This window comes from Branchiostoma belcheri, unplaced genomic scaffold (genome assembly GCF_001625305.1).
Source record: "Branchiostoma belcheri isolate BF01 breed outbred unplaced genomic scaffold, Haploidv18h27 scaffold102, whole genome shotgun sequence".
NCBI classification, from domain to species: Eukaryota; Metazoa; Chordata; class Leptocardii; order Amphioxiformes; family Branchiostomatidae; genus Branchiostoma; species Branchiostoma belcheri.
This window is the reverse complement of record NW_017802403.1, coordinates 806530-827924: the sequence shown is the minus strand read 5'-3', so window position 1 is coordinate 827924 and position 21395 is coordinate 806530. Positions and strand designations below refer to the sequence as shown.

Sequence of the window (21395 nt, the reverse complement as noted above, 5' to 3'; positions counted from 1 at the left end):
ATCATAATTTAAGTTTAGAAAACCATACATTTTATTAGATTAAGGTAATTATGATCTTATTTTTGAATGAGACAAATCTCCAAAAACATTTACATAAACTCATGGAATTGTGAGATCTCCGAATTCTTTTTTATGCCGCCTCCATCGCAGAAGACAAACGCTTGGGCAACCAATAGGCTACTTTTTTCACCTTAAGTGAGTAAGAAAATTAGTATTCGTTATAGTGCCTTTCTCAAGGACACAAGATCCTAGGCATGGCAGGATTTGAAATCGGGACCTCTCGGCTAAGAGCTGAATCTGTCGCTACGCCACGACCCTACACATACTTTCTAATTCGTATTTAAAAAAAGATAAACCTTTACACTCGTTTGACTAAAGATACCATTTCTCGTGCCAAAAAATTAATTAATTGTCATTAATGATTTTATTCTTCTTCTGGCACAACTAAATTTATCTCGTACTATTGTGTTGAAGATAAAATAAGACCGGAATATTCGAAGAACTTCAAAATACATATAACCAAGAAAACTTAAAAGCAGGTGAAGGATTGTGAATACAAATTAAAAACGCATACGTAACTGTGTATGTACTAAACTATAACATGAGATTCTTTTGTCCTGTAGTATGATGTTTTCGATTCATTTGTAGTTACAAACTTTTCGTGGCAGCAACTGACTTGAGTCCCAACTCACAGTTGGGAGGAAAAGTTTGTATCCGGGATAATATTAATATCCGGAGAAGGCGGTTCCCTTTGCTCTTTTGACACCAGCGCCGGGCGGGTGGGCGTTTGTAAGTATGGCCATGTTGATGTGATTATATGGATGACATCCGCGCACGCACGAATTTTTGACCGTTTCCAAAGAAAATAAAAACTCAACCACACTGTAAACCGTACAAAACTATACCAGAATGAGCAAACATATACCATAGGTGGCAAAAAACAATATTGGAAAACGATATCAATGTCGTAGAATAACAAAATTATACAAAACATGACGAAAATGTAAAGACATGAATTAAAAGATAAGATTATTTACCATACCATATATACCATCATTTGTTTAACGTTTCTATTAAGATAATAATAATTACGACCACGTAGATGGCAGAAACTTTATATCAGGCAGTACTAAACGACAAGAACTTCGACTGACCGTGGGATTGAACATTACTTGTAGAGACATTATACGTTTTAATAGTAGTCAAAACTGTATTGTATCCAGCAGCAGTGTTGCAAGTAACTACCCTAGAAGCATTAATCAAACGAATTTTTAAAACTTTTCGTTTCTTTTTTCTCATAAACAACACCACGCCACCAACATGTATCTATTAAAAGTGACACTAAGGTATTATTAGTGGTCTTCCTCATAGTTCCAGTGGTAATTCTACAATGACCACAAATGAAGACGTCAAAAAAGAAAAACAATGATAAGACGTTATATCAATCCCGATTCTTTATATTTGACAACTATTGCTGTCACTTATTATCATTACATCGATATGTAACTGACAGCTACATTTTAGGTCAAAATCTTCGTGCCAAAAGATATTTTTGACATTTACATAGAAAATAAAAATTGTATTTCTAAAAAGCATTAGACAAGTATTATTATTATCTATAACTTTTTGAGAAGCAAAGAGAAGCTGAAACTTAACATAGTATACGCAATTAATAGAGGTTGAGTACTCTTTATAGTTGTAGTGAGATATCGTTGCAATTTTGACGCCTGCTTTATACATGTCATTTACTTGGCTTCTAAAAGCATAGGCGTACTATAGAGTTATTTCATTTAATAACATAATGTTTGAGGTAAATTGTATAAAATTGAGAGAATCATTATCAATACGTAATATCTAAATTATATAGTGGTTATAATAATTGCAAGTAGTGCAGTATCAGATATCTGTCGTTTTTAATAACTATAGTGCATCTAATAACCATGAAAATGCTACCCTTGGGGTAACATATACTCTCTTGGGTGTGTTTTCTAATCCCTTATGGGAACATACGTGAATTACCGAGCCACTGTTTCGTGTAAAATTGTAATTGATTATATTAAACGTGTCATATCACTGCACGCCTTGCTGTTTTGTATCAAGGGGAAACTAGCTTACATAACACATGTTCTACACGCAAGTTTTAAAACTATTCATGGTTTTTGTGTAAGATTAGAATAATATTCACCCAGCTGTTTGAACTGAATGTTTTATATAAAATATGACATGATATTAGCAACAATAAAATATGAAAAAATAGTATCGAAGATAAAGTGCTTCTTTATTCGTAATTTAAACACTAATTGTTCATTCTAAATATTGTATAGAATAACAACTTATTTTGTTAACGTTTAAATGGACAGTAATAACGTTGCAAATATATATTTCCTTATACAATTAAGTCCCAGCAATGCTTTTTAATGATATGAATCTTTTTTGCATGTTCTTTCCCAGATGGGCTAAATGCAAAAATGTGACCAAATGTGGTCAAGAGGATAAAAAAACATGAGTATTGCATACTGGAACGCTATATTCTAATGCTAGTGCTAGTATATATTACAATAATACTATATACTACCTATTATCTACTATTAGTTGCCTTTTTTAATATACGCGTATACGTAGCACCGTTGCCACTGCAGGATAAAACACATCTCACGTATGTAGAATGCCAAAAAACGAAACCATATTAAAAAAAAAAAGTGCCTTCTGTTGCAGACGTGTCCCGAATCCTTGCTAACATTCCACCAATTAATCTTCGACACGGCGTTAGTTTGCAGGGGTTATGGTTCATCCACTTCACCTAAATGAAGAACCGAGTCTAACAAATGGACATGGTCAACGCCAGGAACGTGCCGGTTCGTTCGGGTATTGGCTTCACGCCCAACCACGCATGTAAGATGGGAACGATTCCCCTTCATGCATTATAGATGAAGCCAATATAAGTCCAGACCGGCAGCCCACTGATGCCTACACAATACACCCTACAATTCTATTCACCAGCATCAACAGATCTACAAGCATACTTCAGAACGCTACAAAGCATATCATTCAACATTGAACAATGCCGTTGATTAATTCAAGGCCAGTAATAGCAACTCGCTATGCCGTTAATAAATTTCCCTCCTTCCTGCCATGAAGAAATAAGAAGGGGCATATAAGTCCAGCCTGGCAGCCCGCTGATGCCTACACAATACACCCTACAATTCTATTCACCAGCATCAACAGATCTACAAGCATACTTCAGAATGCTACAAAGCATATCATTCAACATTGAACAATGGTGTTGATTAATTCAAGGCCGGTAATAGAAACCTGCAGTACCATTAATAAAAATCCCTCCTTGCTGCCATGAAGAAACAAGAAGGGGCGTATAAGTCCAGACCTGACGGCTCACTGATGCCTACACAATACACCCTACAATTCTATTCACCAGCAACAACAGATCTACAAGCATACTTCAGAATGCTACAAAGCATATCATTCAACATTGAACAATGGTGTTGATTAATTCAAGGCCGGTAATAGAAACTCGCTATGCCGTTAATAAATATCCCTCCTTCCTGCCATGAAGAAATAAGAAGGGGCATACAAGTCCAGCCCTGACGGCCCGCTGATGCCCACACAAAACACCCTACAATTCTATTCACCAGCATCAACAGATCTACAAGCATACTTCAGAACGCTACAAAGCATATCATTCAACATTGAATAATAGCGTTGATTAATTTAAGGCTGGTAATAGAAACCTGCTGTGCCATTAATGAATATCCATCCTTGAAGAAATAAGAAGGGGCAATAGAAAGGCGTTTGTCCGTGAAAAGTGTTCTCCGCCATTTCGTATCCCGGGTAAATTGGGATCAGCTGCGGGACTGGTGGGTGATTGGCTACATAAACATACGGGGGACCGGGCTGGCTGGATCCCGGTAGAGTTATTGGATGTCATACGGGTTTTAATGGCCCTGCCTCAGCAGAGGAAAATGGACGACTAATGGGAATCCGATATCCTATTTGACATTGTCGTCCGGGAGTGGACTCTTTTAACTAGGAAAATACTGACCATTTCCTCCTTCTAAATAGCCTCTTAGTTTGTTTCGCCAACTAAAATATATTGTTGCTCACGTACACATTTATTTGCTTCAGAAAATATTCCCAAAGCAGCGACGTTATTTTGCTCTTTACATCATATTGTGAATTTTGTATGTATAGCAGCATCAGTCTATCCGATATACGCAGTAATAACTGTGCCTCCATTCTTAATAAATGGTAGTAAAACCCCGTGCTTACGGTCTGCAATATTGACTACGACGCAGTCCTGGTAATGCTTTATGAAAGCAGTAACGCGTAATTGTGACTATTACTTTTCATACAGGGAACTAAAGCTGCCTTGATTTAAAGGATGCACACGTAGCGATGTATTATAAGGAAGCTTGAAAACATCTATAACATAGAGCCTTATTTTCCATGGTCTTTGCGCGATTCTGTTTATTTTAATCTGTATTTTAAAGCGGGATGTGACAGAACTTCCGTCGCACTTCCGTCGCACAACCGTCACACGAACGTCGCACAACCGTCGCACAACCGTCGCACGAACGTAACACGACGCTTTCATCCTGGCCTAAAAAATGAAACTACACGAAACGTGTTGAATATGGAACGTACAGCCTTATCCACGCTAGTGACAAAGCGTTTCTGGCCCGCTAAACAGATTGCAGAAACGCGTTCAGATAAACTGAATTAGATAAGAGACACGTCGGTGCCCGTAGACTTACCGGAGCTGGTAATGAATTAATCATACCACTGTTCCAAAGACGTATATTTAAAAAAAACAGGTCTGTGGAACCAAAGATAAACCGAGGAAAAATCTAAAGATTAATATGTGTGCCCTTCGATATACCCATGATCTAAATTAAGCATCCCTCTGTGTATAGTAGGGTCAAAGGGTTCCAGTCGTATCTTGCACGGGAGCTCTTTATTCACCATCTATAATTCAACGCTATGAAGTTGGAAACTATGAAACAAATCCCTCTAGAATGCATTACAGGCATTTATATGATCGATGTAGCTGCTTTCGAGTAGTGCTTCCACAGTTTTAATACCAAAGATGTCGAAGAATACCTGTATATAAACACTGAAGTAAAGTCTAAAAAGCTGGTATATAATGTGTGTATTTTCGTAATCTTGCAAAAAAATCATCGCGTTCTGTAGCTTAGGACTGTAGAAGCGTTAACTGATATGGTATTCGATGGCGGTTCCAACAGATGTTTTGTAAGGCAGCCCACTGGGGCTGGACGCCGTGCAGGTAGCACTTACCTCCGATGACTTGGTCGTTCACAAGGCTGCCGGGGGGTCCCCGTGCTCCGGATCCCTTGGCTGACCCATCGAGCTCGGTCTTCCCCCCTTCCATCGCTACCAGGTTCTTGCCATTTGCAGCCATCAGCCGTCAGTCCCTCTCGTATCTTCCTCCGAACACCTTATAGAGCGAACCGCAGGCAGGACTGGTCCTTCTCGGGTTAATGTTTTGGACAATCCTCCCACCACGATCTCTCTCCCTCCTCCTCGCCGACGCGGCCTAGTCCCAGGAGGTTTCCCACTAATAGCTTATCCGCGATCGATCCCCGTTTATCAAATCAACAGAGATGCCCACGCCAGAGAATCAGCTTCCCAGGACCTCCTCACACAGCCCCGGCAGGCAGAATGAAGAACCCGTTGTTTCACCGAAGTGACAGTTCCCGTTGTCCAGCGGTGATGGCTGAAGAACGACTCGCCATGTAAATTCGATAACAGTCAAAGATGTTGAAGCTAATTGCGTTCCAGTGTTCCCGCCCTATGGCACTTACGATCGATCCCAGCCTCCCTTCAAATAGCCCCCAGTGAAGCCGACAGACCAGGGGCGGGCAACTGAACCCTGCTACGCAACTAGGGCGTGTATCATAGATATTGTCTATAACTGCCCCCCTCCCCTCAAGGGAGTATAGAAAACGTTTCTCTGAAAGTAAATTATATAGTCTCTTGACTGTGATATATTTAGAGGCTTATATTTGTAGCACACAATGCATTTTTAAACTGCTAAACCCACGAACAAGCTTAGATTGCGGTTGTTCCTCTAAATTAATCACAGTGATCTTGCTTAACTAGAATCTTTAATTAGCAATTAGAAGCTAAGATTCATAACTACAAAACTCGCAGAATATGTTAACTTGACAATATTTCTGTCGTGCATAAAGTTACTGTCAGGAAAGATAGTGTCTACCTCATAAAGAATGCGTTATTTGTAATCCGCATAGCTCATTTCTAATGACACGCCTTGGTGATCCCTAGACATGCTTTGCATCTGGAGCATGAAATGAAGCTCTTATTCTTCTGCAGGTTTTACCGGTCCCCATAGATCAAACGATAAACTGGTTATACAAAATACCTCATTGGTATGTCAATGATGCGCTGTTTTTTTCCTACTTTGGCAACAAAAAAATATGGAGGCGACTTATCCAAGTTAACATACATGCCTGCATATTATATCATATTAAAGCTCTTTTTCTTCCGATCATTATTATTATATTCTGCTGACTTTTGAAGAATTTAAAACCATCATTTCCAGTAATTTACATTAAGAGACTTACAATAAACATTTTACTTTAGTCATTTCTATTTAAACAAATCTCTGATTATAAGGTGTTTTAAATAAAATTGTCCATATGACTAGAGTTAGCTACTCTAAGCTATATGTATACATCGGAACACTTTAAAAAAGGAACTGCAAAAAACTGAGACTTGCGTCACAAAGTGATTGTTCTGCTTTCTCGTGCACTTTTAAATGATCCACAATTTGAGGAACATTCGTCGATTCCTGTATGTATAACAGATTTTGTGTTCACAAAAAAATCTGACATTCTGTCTTTAGAAATTTATGTCATTTTAAAAGAAGATTCCCGACCGCAAATATAAAGAAATATGCAAGTTAGACTAAAGTAACTATTTAAACTTCAAAATAAGACATAGATATGGAAGCTAAAAAATTCAGGTAATTAAATCTCTAAAAAGTAGCATCGTCTAAAGACGAAAAATTATAGCATCTAATTTTAATTTAATTTTTTGTTTGTAGGTATAGGTAGAGGTATATACTCATCATAAGGTATTTGGGTATATCTAACGTCTATATGACTTTTCAAAAACTATTACAAGGTGATTGAGATTTATTTCAAACTTTGTTGGTTTTCAATGGGCCAGCTTTGCATTTTTCTTTACCTGTCAAACTTCGATTCTGCCGTCGGAGAAACCACATTTCCAACCGTCACAGCCTGGCAGTTTTATTGAACAAATAAATGTGGAGAAAGCGTAGCCATTCCCTCGTGTATAGTTTAATATAAGTAAGATATACCACCGCTGTGTGTTATAGGCAATATACTTGTCAACCGTTAATATGGAAACTTACTGAAATACATAAAATGTAACGAGTGAAATGTTGGCTACTTATATGGATAGGTAACGTGGGCAGAATATGTTATCTATAGAAAGGGACGCGTTACTATCTAAATTGGGAACAGGGAATTTTTTAACTTAATATTTAATATTCTTAAATTCAATTTGCTTTTATGATATGACGTTTTTTACGCATATTCCACTGTAATCAATTGTCTAGGTCCTTGATTCCACTGTAACCAAGGACCTACTGACGTTGTGTTTTTTTTTTTTTCATTTCAAACATTTCATAGCTACTGGTAGATATGGTGACAACACACTAAGGTTTTTAAACTTATTTTATGGCGCCACCAAACTTAAACGACAAATACAGGACAGGACAGTACTCGTTTTTACTTGAGCTAAGTGAGAAAAGCCGTGTAAAGTGTCTTTTTCAAGGACACAAGATCGTTGGCGTGTTAGGACTCAAACCCGGGACCTCTTGGTTCTGAGTCGAGCACTCTGCCGCACCCCGCACCCCACACCCTACGTTGTGATTCAGGGGTGAAAAGCTCAATAAAAAAGTAAAAACTGTTACTGAAAAAAACATGGATATTGGCTACATATGGTTCTTGAAAACTGCAAGGTAGAATGTATAAAACTTCAATTTTCATATAATTATAACTTCATTTGAGAAATCATACCCAAAGGCTAAGTGCTTGTACAGTGTCAAGGACGGTACAGTACAGCAATAGAAAACAGAAAGCTATTTAATTCAATTCTTTATTTCCATACCAACATTACCGACATACAAAATAGAGCTATAATGTTGCCTTAATAACATTGGAATTTACATCATTACATTAAAAAAAACATAACATTATTAGATGCATACATACATGAATATATACATACTACTTATGTGAAACCGTACATCCTATGTATGAAGTTTATACAGTCTGATTGTAGAGTCTGATAGGCTGATGTAGGAACGAGCTCTGAAGTCTTTTTGTTCTGGCTGGGGGGATGGAGATGGTGCTTTTGTTTCTAAGAGAGCGTCCAGTAGAATTAGCTCTAGAGACAGGGACGAGGTCATAGGGGGTTTTTGTGGAGTATCTCTGTAAAGAGTTTTGTTTCAATTGTTGTTTCAATTATTGTTTCAATTAAGGTCTCAATTATTGTCTCACCTGTAGTTTCAATTATTGTTTCAATTATTGTTTCAATTAAGGTCTCAATTATTGTTTTAGTTATTGTCCAACTTGTAGTTTCGATTATTGTTGCATTATTGTCTCAATTATTGTCTCAATTGTTGTTTTAATTATTGTTTTGGTTATTGATTTGTGACTTCTTTTGATCATTTTGTCACTTTATAATTTTGTTACAATTATTATTGTTATTAGCATTTTTGTCACAATTACCACCATTGTTATTTTCTTTGTATAAATTGTTTATTGAAATGGACATTTCTATCTTAGTTTTGGTCAGGGAGTCTAAAGGACACTCCTGTTTTCCCATGGCCTTTTTACCATATGTAAATAAAGTTGAAATAAATAAATAAAGTTTCACAGTGGCATCCTTGCAGTATGAGTTGTTCGTACTTTATACTCCCTTTACTACTACGCTTGCTATTTTTTAGAAACGGTTAGATGCATTACTACTATTATTCCATCTCTTTCCATGCATCTTTTGAGCAGTGGGGATTATTCTCATCCGGAAGATCGATAGCAATAATCAGATGTAAGTCCTCCAGGAGTGCTCGATATGCAATCAGTACCCCAATCCGAGATGATAGACACTGAAGACACATCACTATGTCTACCGATCCACCTCCAAGGTGTCAGCACTATTCATCTTTTTCAGGACATCTTTGAACATCTTTGTGCCGAAATGAATTTAACTCTTGTAACAAAGATGCATTGTGCCCCTTAGTAATGTTAATAGCATATTATATAAAGTATGATATAAACTATGATATAATTTATAAACTCTGCAAATTTGTTTACACAATACACAAGAGAGAGAAGACAACTATGTAGATATAGACGTGATATAGTATTCAAGAATTTTTGCTTTTTGGCACATGTATTACGTGAATGTACATTGAACATCTTTGTGCCGAAAGGAATATAACCCTTGCAACAAAGACACATGGTACCCCTTTGTAATATTAATAGCATATTATATCTACGAACTATGATGTAATTAATAAACAAATTTGTCTACACATATTTTAAAGAGAGAGAAAACATCTATGCAGATATAGACGTGACATAGTATTCAAGTATTTCTTTCTCCTACACTTATACTTTAGTATCTAACCTAGTTTCATCGCTAGCCTTATGTGTTTGTAGGTATGTTGAGGAAATTTTTGACATCTTTTGCCTTGTATAATTTAGTATTCCTTGCTTTCTATATCCGTATCGCTTGATCTATCTGGCCATTATAAAGGATATAAAAATTCTTACAAAGCACGCATTATATTCATAAGCTAAAACACCATATAGAAAGATAGATATTTTAATGTCACAATCATCACATTATAAGATAGAAGACAGCTTTTATTTCCTCACCTACTATAAACAAAATTGGACTTTTTATACTTTCTAATCATCCAACAATAATCTTAATTGCACATTATCATCTAATACTACGTACTCTTTATTAATACTAGAAAGGCCAATATTTGCTTTGGAGCAAATACAGCGATGGGTTCACCACATTTTACGACATGGCAGGAAAAGAATGAGAAACACAAGGGAAAACAATGATTTACATTGATATAACTATAATATGAAGTAACGTACAACTAAAACAACAGTTGGATAGCTATTCCCTACTTTATTGGTTAGGATTTTTAATTGCATAATGCAAACTGTTGATTTTCAAAATAAAAAAAAAACGTTCATGCCCCGCATTCCAATGCTGGAGCAGGAAAGCTTGAAATACCTACCCAAAACACTTGAATACAGACATACTGTTAGTATGGGAATGCTCTGTGCAGGTGTTAATCAAGTTAAATCCCAACAGCCAATCAGCAAGAAGAATAGAGGAAAGCTGCATGCCTATTGGTTGATGCCCTGCATTCCATTGTGATGACTCATGCCCAAACGTGGTAAACACGTCACACTAACACAGTAATACATTTGCTATAACACAGCCAAAAAACTCAAATAAAACCATTCTAAAAGCCCGTATCACAAAAATTAAAAAAACGCCTAGGGGTATTTGCCCACTGTACCTCCATACCAAATTTCAGGACCTTAGGCCCTAAAATGAAGAAGCTGAATCCATTTAAAAAATGGCAGGAGGAGAAGGAGGAGAAGAAGAAGAAGAAACACCAGAAAAAGCAATATGGGTTCACCACACACCACTTCGTGGTGTGGTGAACCCATAATTATAAATTAGCCTAATACTTAGCCTACAATATGGGCACTAAGCAGCGGACTAGCTAAAAATTTCGCTGCAAATTCCATACATACATGACAAAACAACAATTGACAGCAACAGGAATACGATAAGAGTAAAAAGGAAGGAACATGAAATAGATCAAATATAAGGTAATAAATATAATATTGAAATATGATGGTAAATATTACAAGAGCTGAGACTTATCGCTATCATAATCACTATCAAGTATAATTGTATGCTTTTTGTTGAAAAGCACATTGTACAATTAAAAGCATCCAATGCAGTTTTAAGGGCTTGGAAACCCGATTTTTCAAAGCCAGTATTCTAGCCACTTATCTACATACTGAGTTGAAACCAAACTATCCCAAGGTATTTTGATCCATGGAGCGAAAATTCTGACGGAAAATGGTTACTTGTCGGGCCCTTGGCTGATTTTTAGGGTACCACCCAGAAAATGAAGGACTCATCTTGGGCCTTGTTTCTGCACTTTTAAAAGCCCAAAGTGTAAAATACTGATTCAAATGTGCTAATGTGAAACACTATGTGTCAATACCACAAAGATTGCCTTATTCGGAATATTTCTAGTTTTGCTGCCCTGAAGTCGCATTGGATGCCTTTAAAGCAATATATGACGTTATAACACACATTTTAGTTCATGGCCAATACTACAGGTCTGGGTTTCCGAGTACCAGCATATTTTAGAACTGCCCCTATGAGTCCGCAACACGGAACAACAAATCACTGTGCTGGAAACAAAGCAATCGTGACTGGGCGCCCAGAATCTTTTAACAACCATGAATAATAAAAAGAACGATCAATTATCATCATTTCCTGCTGAGTTCAATAGATTGCCGTGAAAGCGATTTTTGAGTCCAGCCACACGAAGCATATTAGATCAGCCTAGGCAAGGACTTTAGGGGAAAGAACAGAGAAAACAAAAGTTTATTTGGAAATTCATTCTCAAGGACTTATTAGGCCACCAAGACTTAATTTTATGGATGACATCCTCTGAAAACCCCAAACTAGTGCGCACGGGTAAATAAAAAAAAATCCCGGCCAAAAAAATGCTACTAAACCACGGGAATACACAGCTGGTATTGTGGATTTGCGGCAGTACATAGCGACGTATACGACCAGCCGGCACATGCTGGCTTTTTGCGGAAGTTATGAATCGGCACTGCACTTTTGTACTGAGTTCTTGAGTCATGTAGCTTCGGTACCCTGGGTGCCATCCTGATCCAGAGCTACCACCACCGTATTGTCTTTAACTACCTTGGACTGCCCAGGCCTAGAGCGAGGACAGAGCCTCGGAGGACGTGATCTTATATGAGAACATGAAAAAATCAATGCGCGCGCGGATGTCATACAAAAAATCAAATCGGTGTGGCCTTACATAAAAAGACTGATTGAGTCAGCATACTAGCGTTACGATTAGACAGGTTGCATAGCAAAAGCATCATGAAAAATAAAAGTAATTGATGTGTTTTTGCGAAAGGTCTTAGAACCCTATTTATAGAGACCGGATGACAAATGGATGGTGGGGGTGGCCTGCTTCTTCCGAAATACCAGCAGAGCTTAGGATTTTGAAAGAAATTAACAGTAAGTTCTTGCCTCATGCCCGTAGCCAGAATTATGAAGGGGGGGGTTCTTTCCACTGCTTGAGGACCAGCGAGCGCCGTAGGGGCGAGGTTCCTAGGATGGGTTCATTTGAACAAATGAACCTTCTGAAATGGCATTTCCTGCGTTTTTGAGAGGATTTCAAAGAAAAAGTCAGAGATAACTGTTTATTCAATGACAAAGCGAGCAGTTTTTTTTTAAGATTTCAGTTTCGCTGGTGATACGAATCAGTCCACCTTTTAAAGATAATTCTTGGACCTTTAGATATAGGTGAACCAAAAAGTGGCCCTTTGAGCCTTGTAAGGGGGGGGGGGCTAAAGACTATTGCAGGTACATGTACATGTAACATGGGAATAAAATAGGATGGAAGATTGGTAACAATGTAACAAGTCTAATTGGCTTCATCAGAAGGGTATTTTTTTCGGTTTGGGCTAGGGTGTGGTTTTGGTCCAAAAGTATGCCAAGATCAATATTCCGGAAATTTCGGATGAATCTTCATGATATTTGGTGTGTAAGTGGCGGTTGTGGAAGCAAAGGTTAGTTTCAAAAATGGTCCACCATGATTTTTCTTCAGCGGCTTTTTTTTTATACATTTCTTGATTGTATGTGATTAGCATAACTCGGGAAGATCTAAATTGATCTTAATAATATTTGCTAGGTGAGTAGAGATCATGAAATTAAAGTTCTAAAATGACTGTTCTGTCATGATCATTCTTTAATGCACGATGTTTGGATTTTAGTGGAGAACATAACTCGAGACGCTTTTGGTGGTTGTTAATTTTGACTCTAAATTCTAACTTATTAGATAGAACCACTTTTTTTCGAGGCAGTGAAAGCCGAATGATCCCACTTTTTCTACATAATATGTGGGTTTTGTGGTGTTAGGAGAGTAGAGCCCTTTCTATGTGAACGTGAAGAAATTTGGATGGAATGTGTTGTCAAACAGATCATTTCTTTCATGATCGTAGAAGGGGCAATTTGAAATAAAATCTGTTTCGTCATCAATCTTGTTTGAAATATAACATTTACAAGTATTTAATAAATAACGTAATGAATATCTTTGCTAGTCTACATCAGGGCATTACAACCATCCCTCAACAGAGACGGGGCGCGCCACAGACTTTCTGCAACCTATGATCCACTGCTCACGGAGTCGCTTGTGTTACCTACGTGACGTCACGGAAGCGATGGATTGCTCATTCCTTGACAAATACTGGAGTTGTACAGTCGAACAAGTCCAATTTACTATCATGAAAGTTCATGAGTGTCGGTAGTTACATGTTAAAAGTTAAAACTCTTGTTCCAACACAAAAAAATCTCTCACCTAGAGCTTTCGACCAGCCACTCTGGTCTTCCTTAGTAGACTGACCCAGTGAAGCTTGTCACGTGGCTTCTTTGAAGTGTGACGTCAACACTGGGTCAAAGGTATCTGGTAGACGATGTCGACCCCGTCGCGGTTCAATGTAGGGTGATGGGCCCTGACGTATATGGCTTCCTTCGCCCCTCTCAAGAAATAGTCTTGTTTAGTGTCTAAAATTCTTACAGTGTCAAGTGAAACAAAAAAGGTAAGTCCAATTTGTTCTGTTGGAAATTGCAGTTTAAACTTGCTTCATAACTTTGCTAGTCAATCATTTACAGGTGTGATGAAATTGCGGTCACAGAAATACAAGTCTGCCCTTGACAGCTCCAAATGTGCAATCCTTCAATACTCCTATAACACACGCTAATAAAATCACACTAGAACTTCATTGGATTTACCACAAATCAGTAGACGCCTCTGGCACCAATGGCCCCTTTTTGCTGAGGAGCCAATTCTATTACGGGAAGTAGAACTATATTATCCGATCAAAATGGCCCCGGGAGAGAACTACAATAGACCGTGAATGAAAGTATCGATAATGGTTAATTGTGTTTCATAGTGTTGGTTTAGCCAATATGGCATTGCACTTGGCAGATAGTACAAGATAGATAGCAGCATTTCTTAATTTTAAAAACAAACTAAAACACTTTTACTACATAAACCTTTTTACAATTATGGAAGTTCATCTGTGTTAGTAGTTACATGTTTAGAGTTAAAACTCAAGTTCCAACACAAAAAAGTTCTCTAACCTAGAGCTTTCGACTAGTCACTCTGGTCTTCCTCAGTAAATACTTTTTTTTAAATTTTGTTTAGTTCATTTGTTGATAAGCAATTAGTCCGCTGAATTATGTTATCATTAACTTATTTTGTCATGCATTTACTTAATTATTATTATTTGTTATCATTCTGTTTGATAACTTAAATATTATGTATTTTCATTTTAATTTATAGTTTTAGGTTAGTTACTGATTTTATATTTACGTTTTGTGGCAGCATCAGTCTTCAGAAGGATGAACCCAGTGTGGAACAGTGGGAAGATATCCAGAGTGCTGAAAACCAAGCTGCTACAGTCAGTAGTAATACCAACTGCACTCTATGCATGTGAAACATGGAAGATAACAACAAGAATGCGGAACAAGCTGGATGCCTTCCAACAACGATGCCTCCGCAAAATTTTACACATAACATACAGAGACAGGATTACCAACGAGGAGGTATACCACAGAACTGGTACAAAACCACTCAGCATCACCATCACCGAGAGGAGGATGAGGTATGCTGGACATGTCCTCAGGATGACCTCAGACCGACACGCCAAAACATCTGTGTTTTGGAAACCAGAGGGCAAACGGAAAAGAGGGAGGCCTAAACTAACATGGCGACGTACCCTTCAAAAAGATCTGGAAAGCAGGGGGATAACATTGAAGGATGCCGAGTCCCTCGCCGAAGACAGAGCAGAGTGGAGAAGACTTGCTGCCCAATGTGCCTTGCACGGGAGGAACTAAGTAAGTAAGTTAGTTGTGGCGAAGGCTTTAAAAAGACACAATTATATCTGCCTTCCCCCAGCACACTCTTGCGTTTTTCCTTTCTATCGTTTTTTTTTTGTTGTTGTTGTTTTGTGCGAATGAAATAAAGAATACGAAAATAAAGAGTACAAATAAAGAATACGAATATGAAGCTGCAGGTCATTAAAATTCAGTCATATAGCTCAGCGGACGGTGAAGACAGAGACTACATCTACGTACACATAGGAAAGGAAGAAAATCCACTTAAAAACCAAATGACACACAAAAAAGTATGTAAAATACATAACATATAGAAAGGTATACATACAATATAGTGACGTGAAGTTGGTTTCAATGATGACTGAGAAACTGAGCTTGTACAGCCTTCCAAGGGTCAATTTTTGGAGACTCTTCAGCAAGCTTCCCAATCGCCCTCCTTAAGCATCTCTAATTCCATCTCTGTGTTTCATTTTTGCATTTCTGTGCTTTTTCCTTTCATCACTGGGTGACATCAGCTGAGGAAAAAATACAGAAATGTAAATTAAAAATGTAGAGATGCAAATCGCCTGCCAGTAATGGTTTGTGCTGACTTTCCCAAGGCGGGGCATTAAAATTTCGAATGTAACAGGAGAACCGTGCATATTTATTGAAAACGTGTCTGTTAGCCAGGTTATACTAGTTATGTAAAGTACAATCAGATAAGGTTATATTTTGGTCTCATGAGCACTTTAAATATGACTGCCTCTTTGTTCATTAGATATTCATACACACATGGGCCGTGGCATTAATAGACAATATTTCTCTCACTAAGACGCAGATGGTTCTCTCTACCAGCCTGGTACAAATTAATCCATACAGAGCCCATCTAACTGTTGCTGACGTTTCACATTTGTACAGCTCCATCGATTTTTGTATGCTCGTGTAATGGGAAATAGGATGATAACGAAGAACATAATTTGCGGTAATACTCCTGTATATGAAGAATTTTATTGCATGGTACAGTGCATGGCAACAACTATTGAACATAGTATGAAAAGAAACGTATATTAAAAGGAACTAAGGCCACACGAATTAAATTCCTTGGTTCTCAGATTCGCCTCTTCATTTTTTTCTGATTAAAAAAAACGATTTTGGTTCTGAATCAATAAAAAATGCTATTACAGGGGTCAAAATACATTTCTTTTCTTCCTAGTTGTTACAGTTTCTTCCTAGTTGTTACAGTTTTTCCATCTATAAATGCATTGGTTTGATTAAGATTTCAAAAATTCATTGTTTAAGTATTAACCCAGCTTTCTGTGTTGACTTTATGGCTCCTATCGTAGCATTTGGGGCTATAATTTTCAAACCATGTTGCTATCAATAAACTCAATACGTTTTATTGAGTGTCGAACAATGAATACAAGATCGACCTCATAAGCACAACACACACAGATACTACTAAGTATAGATTAATTTATTTTTCTGATTCATAACTATACGTCATTTGTCATTAATTCACCACAAAAAAATCCATGTGTTTTTAAATATACTTTATTGATAAAAGACAAGCAAGGGAAAAGTAAAAGTACAGTGTATAATATTAGTATGACCATTTAAAAACTTAATTGTGATATTTTAGTAAAGATAATCTTTTTTATCTCAGGAATTGATCACTATTGTTATTGTTGATATAAAATAGGGAATTGTCATAGTGTAAAAACTATGTCACGTTCTCCCCATGAAATGTTTAAGAAATGAAACAATGTGTATATACCTATCTTCTAAGACTAGTAATTGTAATTTATTCAACAGCATTTAGTCGCTCAAAATATACGTCTTTTCTTCATTCTGTTCATTCTCACTATTAAGTACACTTGTATGAACCTACATATCGACAATTGCCAAAAATGCTGTTGCTCTTATTTTAAACATTTGACTAATTATATATGGAAACATTACTAAATAACCCTGCTTTTCACCCTAATCTTCATATTACATATTGCAAATATAATGATATAAGCATAAATTTGAACGCCTAAGCAGTGCATTATAAAACTAGATTCTTAGCCTAATAATACATAGTTACTTAAGCAATATGTTGAAATATTATTGTATTAGAAAAACTATTATATGCCAGCCTTCGCCGTTACAACTATGTTAGTACGGTATGGATTCAGATATTATTACTGATTTCTAGTGGAAATTATTAAATTATTGTGTTTATGTGCCTGTAAATATCTTTCATTTCTTTAGTCAAAGCCGTTCATTAAAAAATACAAGAATCTTACAAAACCTGAAAAAAATTGTCATGAAATCGCCATGATTTAAAATCGAACTTGCATGAGTTTTTGTAATCGTTTTGTGTTAGTATCCTAAGGGTCAAACCCATGTTAAATATACAATATGAGAATGCAAAGCGACCTAAAGATATTTTCAAACATTTTAAAACTCCTCATTGTTTTATAATTGGGTGGGGATACATAATGATTGGTGTTTCTAGTGATACAAAGTTAGACTGTATCTTTGACCATACACGGACGCCCTCTGGCGGTTTACATTGGAGCGGCCCCATTCAACTGACGAAGCGGGTAAGCGGATAAAATGGATGGGGATACAAAATGAATGGTATTTCTTGTGATGCAAAGTTAGGCTGTATCTTTGACCATACATGGACGCCCTCTGGCGGTTTACATTGGAGCGGCCCCGTTCAACTGACGAAGCGGGTAAGCGGATAAAATGGATGGGGATACAAAATGAATGGTGTTTCTTGTGATACAAAGTTAGGCTGTATCTTTGACCATACATGGACGCCCTCTAGCGGTTTACATTGGAGCGGCCCCGTTCAACTGACGAAGCGGGTAGGCCGGTTCAGTGCGGGGGTACATGTTGTAGGTCGGCTCGGGGAGGGTACGAGCGGGCTCCTGGCGAAGGGTGTAAGGAGCGTCGTTGGAGCGGACGTAGTATGGTTTGCGGTAGACCGGGGTCGGCTTCAGCGAAGCGCGCGGAGCGTCGACAATGTAGCGGTCTTCTATAATCGGCTCGGCGTCAGCCATCATGTACATACCACGGTACTTGTGAGCCAGGTACTTCAGGATGTCGATAACTGTAATAAGAAGAAAATATTCATGAGCGTTGCAAATTACTCGAGTTCTGAACATATTTAGTGCTGTGTATCTTACCCCTTGTAAGTCTGGACCTAAAACAACGGCGAATAGAAAACTGCATTTTACATGCAATTCGAAAAATACGCGCAGATTATATTGTGATATAGAGTCAATAGTAAAAGCTCTTCAAACAGTATACAATTTCAAAATTAGAATTTTTTAGCTTTAAAAAATCCATATGTTACATATTTGATAGCTGTTACTGGCTCACCTATGATAAGAGTTAAAATATGTGTTTTCCAAGTTGGGTATATTAGAAAAATCAGTACGTTTTTTCTTAAAAAAGAAGTTGAAAGGTAGAACCGAAGAATGACTTACGTCACAACAAAATCTAGTTCATTTATTTTGCTTATTCTGGGTTTAAAACAGGCCACAGGGATGCATGCAGCTTTGTCAAAACGCTATTCCATAACTTTTGTACAGAGTACAAGTATGACATCCACTGGTACATAACTACAATTCCACAAGGCTAGTCCGTATGAGATACTGTTTAGTACGGTATGAAAATGTACCTTTACTATGATAATCATAGGTGTAATTTCTTAGCCTCTATCAGAAACTGTACTTTATATCGGACCAACTCCCCAGGCATGTTATATCTCTGTTTGGCCAATTTCTACTCTTTCCAGTCACTTCTCGAAGCTTGGTAGAGGCTAGGAATTTCTAGCGTGAAGACATTCTAGCGTCCACACAAATATAACCCGACGTAAAACATGATGGTGTTGTCATATAACTAAGGCCACACCAATTTAATTTGATGGATGACATCCTCTGAAAACCCCCAAACTAGTGCGCGCGGGCGAAAAAAATAAAAATCCGGCCAAAAATTAAAATGCTACAAAACAACAGGAATAGAAACCTGGTATTGTGAATTTGGCGCATTACATAGCGACGTATACGACAGGCCGACACATGCTGGATTTTTGCGGAATATATGAATCGACACTGCTGTACGTATGTACTGAGTTCTTGAGTCTTGGAGCTTCGGTAGCCTGGCTGCCGTCAACCAGAGTTATCACCACCCAGGCCTAAAGCCGGGCCAGAGCCTCGGAATACGTGATCTTTTTTTTTTTTTTAGATCGGGCGAAAATCAATGCACGCGCGGATGTCATCCATAAAATTGAATCGGTGTGGCCTAATTGAATCATAAGGAATGTTATCTTACCGTCTTGGTCCACGATGTCCAGGTCATCAGCGATGTAGCGCAGTGGGTTGAAGATGAACTCGTACAGCAGCGCGGCCACACCTCCACCTAGGATCGGTCCCACCCAGTACACCTGTGAAACAGACGGGCACGGTTTTTAACTGTACTAAAACGCATATAGCGGTTTACAACTAAACAACATGGCCACGCCTACACCGAGGATTGGCACCACACAGTAGTACCAGTACACCTGGTGAAGCATACGCGCACTGTTTTCAACTGTACCAAAACGCCATCTAGCGGTTTACAACTAAACAGCGAGTCTCTATATAACTAGAATAAGGCAGTGAGATGTTTGGCTAGGAGAATCTGCTTATTGAAATGAACAGCTTGAAGTTGACAGTGTGAATTTCATTCAAGGTCATACAAATGACAGTTACGTGTGGTGAGTAATTCATTCACTGAAAGAACGGATTTCAGTTTTCTGTCCAGACGACCTTGTGTGAATATGACCTTGAAATCACGGTGACAATATCAATAGTATAATTACTGTCTCTCTTTTGCTATACATTGTTTATGAAGCAGACCAGATTCCTATTACAGTTAGTAGAACTGTTAGATATTCTCAACACCACCATATGTGTATGTTAACACCACAAACTATGTATGTATCATTTTGCCATATGCTGTACCCGCTACATCTGTTGCGCAATAAAGTTCTTCTGCTTCGTCAAAGCTATTGTATATATTTGTCTTTATTCAATCCGAAAAAGTTAACATATGGAATGAAAATACCAAGTTACGAAATCAAATCTTTAAGCACAAGTTCAAGTAAAGGCACACACAAGTGAAGAAAAGGAATCTTTAGGCCACCCCAATTCAATTTGTTGGTTCTCGGATTTTTCGCCTTTTTTCTGATTTGCAAAAAAAAAATAAAGATTCTGGTTCTGAATCAACTTAGATATGCTCATATTTTGTCTCCAACAGTTGAGGAAAGTCCCTTTTCTTTCTAGTTGTTACAGTTTTTCCATCTACCAATGCAGTGGTTTGAATAAAATTTCAACATTTGTTGTTTCAATATTAACCCAGCCTTTTGCGTTGACTTCATGGCTCCTATCGTAGCATTTGGGGCTATAATAGGATGCCTAGACCTATTTTTTTCGTCCTGTCGCTTCATATTTTTTCTGAAAAAAATCTGAGTACCAACAAATGAAATTGTTGTGGCCTTATGCATGTATAAAGTGTGCAGTAGACTTACCCAGTGGTCAGTCCAGCGGTTTGTAAAGATGGCGTTCTGGTCAACAATGACGGCTGGACCGAGGGAGCGGGCAGGGTTCAGGCTGGCACCGGAGTGGAACAGCTGGAAGCAGGATAAAGACAATATTATATATATAATATTGTATTGTGATATTTTATTATGGGTGTAGAAGGCTCTGATCACAACGGCATAATAAGTATTGTACTCAATTCACCCTTAAGTATAGCTAAGGTCATGTTGATTTGATTATACGCATGTCATCCTCGCGCGCAGAAATTTTTGTCCGTTAAAAAAAAGGTTTTCAACCATACTGTAAATGGTACAAAACAGTTTCAAAATGAGCAAATATTTACCGTAAATTGCAAAAAGAAATATTGGAAAACGGTACCAATGTCGTAGATTGTCAAAATCAAATAAAAAAGACGTAAAAAATGTAAAGAAATGAATTTGAGGAGTAGATTATTCGCCATGCCATACTCTGTGTCATTTGTTCAACCTTCATGACAACGTAAATTTCACAATGAAAGCAACTTTTTTCCACCTTTTTTTATTTGCATCAATTTTG

General features: G+C 37.6%; 2 protein-coding genes across 5 annotated transcripts in view; both read right to left on the bottom strand.

Annotated features, from left to right (window-relative positions):
• The window catches only part of LOC109474858 (erythrocyte band 7 integral membrane protein-like), a 68653-nt gene extending 62882 nt beyond the window's left edge, over window positions 1-5771 (bottom strand). For both annotated transcript variants that reach the window (XM_019775359.1, XM_019775365.1), the window contains exon 1: window positions 5311-5771. In XM_019775359.1, the coding sequence (XP_019630918.1) occupies window positions 5311-5434 (124 nt within the window). In that variant the 5' untranslated portion in view covers window positions 5435-5771. The remainder of the gene's footprint in view (window positions 1-5310) is intronic.
• An 11953-nt stretch (window positions 5772-17724) lies between these two features.
• Window positions 17725-21395, bottom strand: part of LOC109474810 (lens fiber major intrinsic protein-like) — a 12601-nt gene continuing 8930 nt past the window's right edge. The window contains exons 4-7 of one of the 3 annotated variants that reach the window (XM_019775195.1): window positions 20831-20932; window positions 19594-19705; window positions 18091-18367; window positions 17725-17820 (exon numbers count right to left, since the gene is read on the bottom strand). In XM_019775195.1, the coding sequence (XP_019630754.1) occupies window positions 17817-17820; window positions 18091-18367; window positions 19594-19705; window positions 20831-20932 (495 nt within the window). In that variant the 3' untranslated portion in view covers window positions 17725-17816. Of the gene's footprint in view, window positions 17976-18017; window positions 18368-19593; window positions 19706-20830; window positions 20933-21395 lie in introns of those variants that run through there. The other 2 variants (XM_019775185.1, XM_019775174.1) reach the window with 2 other exon arrangements.